Source organism: Budorcas taxicolor, chromosome 16 (genome assembly GCF_023091745.1).
Source record: "Budorcas taxicolor isolate Tak-1 chromosome 16, Takin1.1, whole genome shotgun sequence".
Taxonomy (NCBI): Eukaryota; Metazoa; Chordata; class Mammalia; order Artiodactyla; family Bovidae; genus Budorcas; species Budorcas taxicolor.
Window position 1 is genome coordinate 6,193,401 of NC_068925.1, and position 10,428 is coordinate 6,203,828.

At 43.1% G+C, this 10,428-nt stretch overlaps 1 protein-coding gene across 1 annotated transcript; it reads left to right on the plus strand.

The window, feature by feature from the left end:
- The first annotated feature begins 237 nt into the window (after positions 1 to 237).
- Positions 238 to 9,494, plus strand: DYRK3 (dual specificity tyrosine phosphorylation regulated kinase 3). Its single transcript, XM_052654013.1, has 3 exons — positions 238 to 314; positions 2,306 to 2,417; positions 7,803 to 9,494. Exons 1-3 carry the CDS (start codon positions 238 to 240, stop codon positions 9,375 to 9,377), a joined length of 1,764 nt encoding a protein of 587 aa, XP_052509973.1. The 3' UTR covers positions 9,378 to 9,494.
- The last annotated feature ends 934 nt before the right edge of the window (positions 9,495 to 10,428 follow it).

A 10,428-nucleotide genomic window follows, 5' to 3' on the forward strand; every position in this document is an offset into this window, starting at 1 on the left:
TTGCTAGGCGACCGCGCCGCTCCCCCGCCCGCCTCCCTCCCTAGCTGCTCCTCTCGCTCTTCCCGACCCGGGCCAGTTCCGAGCAAACGCGCGCGGAGTGCCGGTGTCCAGACGAGAGTTCCCGGGGCAGCGTCGCGGCCCGGGAGGCAGCCGCCGCGGCGCAGGTGGACGCCGCCCGCCCGCCCGCCCGCCTCTCCAACCGCCGCCCCTCCCCACAGCGGGGTCCCGAGCTGCGGGATGGGAGGCACGGCTCGAGGGCCCGGGCGGAAGGATGAGGGGCCGCCGGGGGCCGCACTCCCGCCGCAGCAGCGGAGGTAACGGCGCCGCGGGCGTAACGGGCTGGGGCGTCCCGGTGAGCGAGGCGGGGATGGGCGGGCTGGAGGCTGAGCGAACCCCCAGCGGGAGGGTTAGGGAAGGGTCTCTGGCCCGCCGCCTTCTTCTCCACACGCTGCCTTCCTCCCGAGCCCAGTGAGGGAGCAGGCCAGGGAAATAATTCCCACCCTGGGGTTCCCTCTGAATCCCACGATCGGGGATGTACGGTCAAGAAGTCCGAGAAGCTGGGACTTTTGGTGGGGCTTCTTAGCAAACTGGGGGGGATAACCAGGTGATAACCGAGGACTTTGCCGTGAGGGGTGTGGTCTGGCCTCGGCGTGCAGGTGAGGGGCTCTGCCCGGTAGGGCTTTTCTGTGGATCCTGTTTTGAGAGTTTCTCCACCTTGCATTGTATTTTACACCTTAATAGAAGGGACCCCCCCCCCCCACTCCCCACTTCATTTGCTTGGACACTTCCTTTGGCTCTTTATAGGAAATCTTGCAGGTCTTCCATCTGTCTTTCTCTGTAAATGTGGACGTCTGTCCCATTGTGTTTGTTTTATTCCTGCTGTTGGCAAAGAATCAGTCGCATCCAGAATTTTTGGTTCTTGTCAGCGAAGCAGTCCCCATTAAAGACATTATTCTATCAGAACGTGACTGTTTTTTAAAAAGAGAACACTCCAAAAATATTTGTAGTGGGTTGTTAGGGTTTGTTTTTTAAGCTTTTAAAAAACCTCTATTTCTGTAACACATTGATTAAGAAAACTCTAGAACTAATTCTGCGAAACAGTTTTTACAAGCCACTGAATTATTGCAGCGTGCTTTTAAAGATTAAAAAAGTTCTTCCCTGGCAGCTGGGTCATTATCATTGCATTCATAGTATATCATGTACAATGAAGTGCTGATGTGTGTTTCTGGAAATCTGTGTTCTTGGTGGCAGATGAAGTACGTTATTCAGGGCCATCTTGTGGATTAAAGAAATCTTCTCCATCTTTTGGGTTCCCTTCCAGAGGTGGAGACACAGTTTTAAAGTACAGAGAAATAATCTGTAATCAGTTGGCATTTAGTTTCCACCATCCACTGGAAAATTAAGTGGATAAAAAGATGTGAAATGCTTGTAATTTGGAGAATTTCTTTAGTATTTGCTGTAGAAGTCACTGTATTTTTCTATAAATTAGATAGATGTTAAGTAGGCAAGTAAAGAGAAGGCAGCCCTAAGAAGGCCTTTTATTCCTTGCTTGTAAGACCCAGAAAGGTGTAGAATGGAACTATTCTTCCCTTTACAACTGTGTTGAAAATGGCTCAGAGAGGGAGCTGGTGTAGCCAGTTTTAGAGCTGAAATTAAAATCCATGTCTTTGAAAATATAGTCCTCCGTCTCGTTTGTTCTAGTTAGCTTTTAGGCTTCAGTATTTAAACTAGTCTTTGTTTTCAAGTAGTAAGTTAAATGAGATCCTTTGATAGTCCTTATCCTCAACAACATTCAGAAAGTAAGAATTATTTTTAACTCTTTCAAAATACAAACCTAGAAATACTTTTATTTCTTTAGCTACAAAAAGAGAAAAGTTGAACTTCCTCTCTTCCTTTGCTTCCTCTGTAGTTGGTGTTCAGTGCCAAAATTCGAAGTGAACATTTTTTTTCCCACCATAAACATTTTTGTTGGGATATACTTGCTTGACAGGGTTGTGTTAGTTTCTGCTGTACAGCAGTGTGAACCAGCCACAGGTGCACACAGATCCCCTCCCGCCCTAACCCCGCCCCAGTCCCACCTCTCTAGGTCATCACAGTGCCAGCTGAGCTCCCTGTGTATATACACACTGCAGTTTCCCACTAGCTGTCTGTTGTACACACAGTAGTGTATGTACAGAGTGGACATTTGCTTGTATTAATTATTCTTTGTAGAAGATAAGAAGTAGTTAAAACACAAGGTGTTTGGGAAATACAAATTTATTTACTTTAGTTACTGACAGATTTTATCTGTAATCCTTTCAACTAGATTGGGGAATGGTGTCTATGATACCTTCATGATGAATGATGAAACCAAATGCCCACCCTGTTCAAATGTACCCTGCAATCCTTTTGAACCACCTCTACCCAGAAGACTAAATGTAAGTAAATGAAGTAATGCTTTGAGCTTTAATGGTCCTTCTGTAAAGGAGGAAGATCTACTTTGAATGATCAAGGTACAGTTATATCTCACTGGTTAACCCAGGCTTTTTTTTTGGTTTCTTTTTGGTTTCTCTTAACTTTGAAATAACAGGTTCTGAGGTCCAAGTTTAGCTTTTCAGAATGATTTTGATTTGGAACCCATGTATTCCTTCCAATCACTGGGATAAGTAGGAAAAAAAAATAGCATGCTACTTTTGTCTAGATAATGGTTATTTTTTTTAATAGAATGATAAATATATGGAGTGTATTATGATGGCTCATTTTAACAGAAATAAGAAACAGGAAATACCTCTGAACTTAGAGGTATGTTTTTTTCTGCAAGGTAGAAATGCAGTCCTAGCTTATTAGTATGCTTAAGAGAACCATTTTATAGATCATAAATAAAACTTGAACAGTACAGTTTGGTTTTAATGCATTTATTCATTTTGGAGCTTGCAGACATTTAGCTTTTGACACCATTTCATTAAGGTAATAATAGAAACTAATTCTTACTCCCTTGGCACACATAGAGTGGTAGGGAGAGTAGGGTTTGGACAAGTTCCATGACAGGGAGAAGCTATCCTGTGGTTTTAAAATTTGCTGCATGTCATCTAATGAACAAATTGAATAATTGAGCTGATTAATTTATCAATAATTCTCCTTCACATTTCTGTTTAAGACCTAAAATTATTTCTATATAAAGAACTGGTTGCATTTTTCATAGTCCTTCCCAGCTGTTTTGTCAGCTTTGCCACTAAAAATCAACTTTTTCATGGCTTTCATGCCTAGTAATATTACAGAATATGGGCTAAATATATCTGGAAGGCCAGTAACTCTATTTTTCATCTCCTTTCTGGAGTGCAATAAGTTTCCTTTCCATTCTCTGCCAGCTTATTTTTATAATGTATAAAAACTTCTGAAAACTCCAGAACCATGTATGTAGTCCTTGTGTTGATGATCAGATTTCTCAGTTACTTGCTGACAATTAGCATATCTCTATAGGAAACTTTTGCAGTTGGTCTTCATGTGACTTAAAATACATTTTAACTAATTTTTTAAATTAAGAGCTAAATCATTTATCAATTGATATAAATTATGTATAATTTATAAATATTTTAAAAATAAAATCGCATAATTATTTCTAATATACATTATTTTGGAAAGAACGCTAGAGAATTTGGAGATGATAATTGAATATAGATAATAGGCCATTTTAACTTTAGCACTGGCCATTATTTGGCCAGTGCTAATCACTGTGTGTGTGTCAGTTGCTTAGTCATGTCTGACTCTTTGTGACTCCATGGGGTGTAGCCCACCAGGCTCCTCCATCCATGGGATTTTCCAGGCAGGAACACTGGAGTGGATTGCTGTTTCCTTCTTCAGGGGATCTCCCTGACCCAGGGATCAAACCCAGGTCTCCTGCATTGCAGGCAGACTACCATCTGAGCCACCAGGGAAGCTGTCTAGTAGGACAATTAAATTGTGTTTCAGGATCAAAATGAATTTTTTTACTCTATGATACTCACAGTAATACAATTTCAGAAACAAGGTTTTATGTTCTAACCCAATAGTGTCTTTGCAAACTTTGCTGAAACAGTACTGTTGAGGGCTTCCCTGGTGGACTAGCAGTTAAAAATCCGTGTGCCAGTGCAGGTGACAGGTTCAGTCCCTGGCCAGGAAGACTGTGCCTGCTGTGGAGCAGCTAAGCCCGGGTACCACAGCCCCCGAGCCAGCACCCAGGAGCCTGTGCCCTGCAATGAGAGTAAGCCCACACATAGCAATGAAGACCCAGCTCAGCCAAGAATAAACAGATTAACTTAAAAAGAAATAAACCTTTGTTTTTTAAAGTGCTTCTCCTCTTAGTGACACTTGTAGCTCGTTATGCCATGACTCCAAGACCCTACTGCTCGTTTCACAAAATTTTTTAGCTTCGTTGTTTATCCGAGATGCCTTACATTCTCATTGTAAATGATAAATGCTCCTAGGCTTTTAATAGGTCAGCTTTGTGTTGCAGAGATTTAGGGTCGAGAGTGAGAGGGTGGTGTTCTATAACTACTTTAACATGTGTGTGGAATTGTAGATTCTTCTAGAACAATGAAAGAAAGATTTTATTTATAGCACAGCAGATTTGATACATAATTGATTCAGGCCAGTATTTGAGTTATTTACGAGAAAGGAAAGAAAGCTAAGAAAAGAACCCCTCCCTGTGTGGAAAAATTCCTTCCTGGAATTCTTCAGATGCATTGGAGATTCAGAACTTGACAATCCATGGGGGCCTAAACCTGAAGTGTCGGGTTTTGTTCTGGGAGCCACGCTTGCACAAAGTGCAGCCTGTGTTGAGAACGTGGGATCACAAGCCGTGTGAGGTGGAGGTTGCGATGGGGGATGATGAGTTTACAGAAAAATGGTGGGGCAAAACAACCCTTTTAGATATCTGAAGAGCTTTAGCATGGAAATTTGGACACTCCTGTGTGAGTCCGAGAGCAAAGTAATACTTAAATTGCAGAGAGAGAGATTTAGGCTCGTTTTAAGGAAAAACCACGAGTCAGCAAATCCAAATGAGTCCTTATTGTAATAGTTCAATGGCAGTTAATTTTCTGTTGTATATCTGTTCTTATTAAGCTGAGACCCTCTCTTGATCACAAACAGAAATGAAGACCTCGAGAGCCAGGACAGCCTTCCTTGTAGGCAGAGTTAGGTGAAGTAGCCAGGGATGGACCCTGGACCACAGATAGCTTTCCTACCAGCTTGTCGAGTTCCTAGAGAGTCTTTCCTTTGGGTTAAGACGTTAGTCTTCTATTAAAGTTCAAATAGCTCTGGAGAGCACATTAAATTGTATAGCAAATCGCAAGCAGGTTTTATGTGAGGGAGAAAGTGGGTGAAGTGTTCCCATGCATCCTAAGAGAAGCCCAATCAAGAAGCCCTTCTTGGAGCAGAAGGCATATTTAATGCCAGACATCTGGTGGAGGGGGAGTCTGGAGCCACAGAGGAAGGCACCACAGAGAGAAAAGATAAGCTAGATGGGGAAGGGAGGGTGTATCAGAGTTTAAACCTTACTGTGTTGAGAATTTTCCCTAATTGTTATCAGTATTTTTAACCTGTTTTATCATTTGCGAATGTCTTTCACATATATAATTAATTGATTCTCATAACATACTACAAGGAGGTATTATCCACATTTTACAGATGGAGAAATCAGGGCTAAGAAACTGGTCTAAAGGTTTTACTTGTCCTGGGACCAAGTTTCTGAGCAGTGTAGCCACCCCAGCCAAGGCCTCTGACTTCATATTTTTTAAGAATGTGTCCCCAAGACTTTAGAGTAAATAAATATTTAGATGCATTTAGGTTAGATAATAAAAATGTTAAGGAAAACTGGTTGAGATGCATGCAGATGTTCGGTTTTGTTGTGTATATCTAGCTAAAATCAAACAATTATAATTGTTTAGTTCAGCAAAGCATGTCTCCTAATAGATTGTAGAGCCTTGAGATAACCCGTTTTTTGGTGATCTCAATTGTTCACTACTACTTTTATATTAGTAGTGAACATCGCTAAAAACAAGAGTAATTATTTGACTTAATTGATGATAAGAAAAATGCTGCATTATGTTTACATTTTAGCACTTTCTGACTAGCGATCATTCTCTATTTTGGTATCAGAGATCTCTCCTGGTCCGTATCTTGCCTCTTTATTTAGAAACCCAATGTCAAAATATGGCTACAGTTGTACTGGCTGCTTTGCTTGTAAGATGGTGCAATGCCTCATTTTTGTAACTATAGTACTCTATAAATGTTTAAATTGATTATAGGACCTAAAAGGAACAGGCTGGAACTAATATCCTGCTTTTGTAGCTAAATTAGGGTCTACCTAGATATGCTGACATTTAATTTTTTTTATCCCTTTCTTTGTTTGTATTTATATTTTTATTTATGTAGATAACTAGGAGTTGTTTATTTAGCTCTTGTTACAATTCTGTTTTTTAAATGTTTGGCCACTTTGGATCATTACCTTATAATTTGTATCATATTTTGAGAGATCATAACTATAGCTCAGAGCTCCCCTGAAATGATCATAGAGGCTCTCAGACACATCAGGGGTACAGTTCTTCAGATCCATTAAAAAAAATTGTTCTTAGAACTATCCTGGAATTTTTTTTTTGAACAGCAGATTTAGCATTTTTTCCCCTTTATTTTCTTCTTAGCACCTTCTTACATTTTTCTCTTTTTTGTGGTGTTTGGTTTTTTTGCTCTTTTTCTCCCTTCTATTTTCAAAGAATCTTATTTCAGAGATATGCAATAAGTAGAGTTTTCTTCTGTGGGTTACTGTTCCTTGCAGAAAAAGGTGATGTAAAATCAAGTCAAAAGAGTTGCGTGCCTCTGTCGCGTAGGCTATTGCTGAGGAAGAGTGTTGCATGTGTCTGTGAGCCTGGGAGAGAGAGAAGGAAAGAAGGAGGCTGTCTTTATTTAGGAAAGGCCCCTTTCCACAGGGGCCTTGGATTCTCACTGTTCCTCATCAGATACGGAAAGAATCGGCCTCAATGGTCTCAAGAGTCTTCTCTGGATTAGAACTTTTGTGATCGGGTGAAGGGAGGTAGAAAGATGGAATGGTTTATTTGAGGCCCTGGGAGGAGATGATGAGGCCTTGGTTGATTGCAGGCCACGATCAGCACTCAGGCCCTACTGGAGAGTGAGAGCAGACACCAGGAGAAGCTGGCGCCAAGTTACAGTAACGTTCTGAAGGAGTCAGAAGCCCTGGCTTCACATCCTTCCTCCGTCCCTTTATCATTTACCAAACTCTGTAAGATGCATTATTTTGCTCCTGATACGTGCCCTTAAGATTTGGGAAGATACTTCAAACAAGTGTGAACAGTGTAGGGCAGTATGTATATAATCAGGTGCCAGATTATACGGTAGATGGAAAAGCTACAGTTAAGACGTGAGTGGAGCCACAGTTAGTGTGGGCTTGGAGTAGCTTTGAGTAGATGAGAGAGGGGACGAGAATTGGGCTTTGACAGAGTGTAGGATTCAAGTGAATGCGCTGAAAAGATCCTCAGTAGGAAGACACACCTGTTAGAAGGAATCTAGCATGTTTACGGTATGGTAAGATGGCCATCTTGTCTGAAACAAAGCAATACATATGTAGGGAGTTGGGGTGCCCATAAGTCACGGAGTCTAAAGATTAGCATAGCATAAGTTTCTAGGGATGCCTGCTTTTCTTATCTCACTTTTGGGTCTTTTAACTACACACCTGGACATGTTTTGTTGTTTTGTTCAGTCCAGGGGATGATTCTTTCGTCCTTCCACTGTTTTTAGTGACTTTAACATAGATTCGTTTCTCTTTGCCATAGATCACCACTGAGCATTTAACAAGAGATCCTACTCAACGCTTTCTGAATGGAGGTGAGATGAAGGTAGAACAGCTATTTCAAGAATTTGGCATCAGAAGAGCCGACAACCTTCAGTCGGATGGTATCAACGATTCTGAAAAATGCTCTCCCACCGCCTCTCAGGGTAAAAGCTCGGATAGTTTGAATACAGTGAAATCCAGCAGTTCATCCAAACCATCCAAAGTGGTGCCTCTGACTCCAGAACAGGCCCTGAAGCAATATAAGCATCACCTCACTGCTTATGAGAAGCTGGAAATTGTCAATTATCCAGAAATTTACTTTGTGGGTCCAAATGCCAAAAAAAGACATGGAGTTATTGGTGGTCCTAATAACAGCGGGTATGACGACGCAGATGGGTCCTATATTCACGTGCCTCGAGACCATCTAGCTTATCGATATGAGGTGCTGAAAATTATTGGCAAGGGCAGTTTTGGGCAGGTAGCCCGGGTCTATGATCACAAACTTCGACAGTACGTGGCCCTGAAGATGGTGCGCAATGAAAAGCGCTTCCATCGCCAAGCGGCCGAGGAGATCCGGATTTTGGAGCATCTTAAAAAGCAGGATAAAACCGGTAGCATGAACGTTATTCACATGCTAGAAAGTTTCACATTCCGGAACCATGTTTGCATGGCCTTTGAACTGCTGAGCATAGACCTTTATGAGCTCATTAAAAAAAACAAGTTCCAGGGCTTTAGCATCCAGTTAGTTCGCAAGTTTGCTCAATCCATCTTACAATCCCTGGATGCGCTCCACAAAAACAAGATCATTCACTGTGACCTAAAGCCAGAAAACATTCTCCTGAAACAGCACGGGCGCAGCGCAACCAAGGTCATTGACTTCGGCTCCAGCTGTTTCGAGTACCAGAAGCTGTACACTTACATCCAGTCTCGGTTTTACAGAGCCCCGGAGATCATCCTGGGAAGCCGCTACAGCACACCCATCGACATATGGAGTTTTGGCTGCATCCTTGCAGAACTCTTAACAGGGCAGCCGCTCTTCCCTGGAGAGGATGAAGGAGACCAGCTGGCCTGTATGATGGAACTTCTGGGGATGCCACCGGCAAAACTTCTGGAACAATCCAAACGTGCCAAGTACTTTATTAACTCCAAGGGCCTGCCTCGCTACTGTTCTGTGACCACGCAGGCCGATGGGAGGGCTGTGCTTGTGGGAGGCCGTTCCCGGAGGGGTAAGAAGCGGGGTCCCCCGGGCAGCAAAGATTGGGTGACAGCGCTGAAAGGCTGTGAGGACTGCTCCTTTATCGAGTTTCTGAAAAGATGTCTCCACTGGGACCCCGCTGCCCGCTTGACCCCAGCTCAAGCATTAAGACACCCTTGGATTAGCAAATCTGTTCCTAGACCTCTCACCATTGAAAAGGTGTCAGGCAAACGGGTAGTAAATCCTGCAAATGCTTTCCAGGGCCTGGGTTCCAAGTTGCCTCCAGTTGTAGGAATAGCCAATAAGCTCAAAGCTAATTTAATGTCAGAAGCCAGTGGTGGTATGCCTCTGTGCAGTGTATTGCCAAAACTGATTAACTGATGGGCAGCAGTGTGCCTAGAGATGCATATGGATGTATTTTTAATTATCTTGCAAACCTGAAAATGGAAAGGAAAAAAAGCCCATTGGTGGATGTGTTTTTTGTCAATGTAGATTTCTTTTTTTAAAAAAAAAAATAAGGTAAAGCATTTTTATAGGACTGTTAAAAGAACTCTTCACAAGGGCTAAATTACCTAACCAGCTTGTATTGGCCATCCTGGAATATATATTAAAAGACTTTTTATAGGTCAGTGCATCTTTTGTTACTGGCAGGCGTGCATCAACTTCCATATCAAATTCGGTTGGTTTAAATCTCTTTCTCTCAAGGTAGAAGGTATGCTGAAGTATATCCTGATCATTAACTTCTAGACTCCCTCAGCATCTGTTCAGAGGGTTAATCTGGGACATAGCCGTAGTCACAGGTGAGAGCCAAAGCTAGATCTCTGGCCCCAGCCTGCTCTCCTGTGGGGTCCTGCCAGGTGGAAGTGCTCACAGTAGAATATGGGGTTGGGGAAGCTCCGGGATGCAGGGGGTCTCCTGGAGAAGTCGCGTCATTGCTTGCAAGTGGCTCCTTTCAGTTCTGTGATGGGTGGTGGTTTTATTTTATGTTGTCATTATTTTGCCACTGGTTAGTTTCCTGGGCCAGAGAAGGCAATGGTACCCCACTCCAGTACTGTTGCCTGGAAAATCCCATGGGTTGAGGAGCCTGGTAGGCTGCAGTCCATGGGATCGCTAAGAGTCGGACACGACTGAGCAACTTCACTTTCACTTTCCACTTTCATGCACTGGAGAAGGAAATGGCAACCCACTCCAGTGTTCTTGCCTGGAGAATCCCAGGGACGGGGGAGCCTGGTGGGCTGCCGTCTCTGGGGTCGCACAGAGTCGGACATGACTGAAGTGACTTAGCAGTTAGCAGCAGTTTCCTGGGCACTGAAAGCATTTTACAGATATCTTGTGCTTGTGCTGAGTCACTCAGTCGTGTCCGACTCTTTCTCACCCCATGGACTGTAGCCCACCAGGCTCTTCTGTCCGTGGGATTCTCCAGGCAAGAACG

What these genes read in the sequence shown, in the direction of transcription:
- DYRK3 (XM_052654013.1), top strand. Translation starts at nt 238, where the DNA reads ATGGGAGGCACGGCTCGAGGGCCCGGGCGGAAGGATGAGGGGCCGCCG. An exon ending in CTCCCGCCGCAGCAGCGGAG is followed by an intron (nt 315 to 2,305) that starts GTAACGGCGCCG and finishes CCTTTCAACTAG; the next exon opens with ATTGGGGAATGGTGTCTATG. An exon ending in CTCTACCCAGAAGACTAAAT is followed by an intron (nt 2,418 to 7,802) that starts GTAAGTAAATGA and finishes TCTTTGCCATAG; the next exon opens with ATCACCACTGAGCATTTAAC.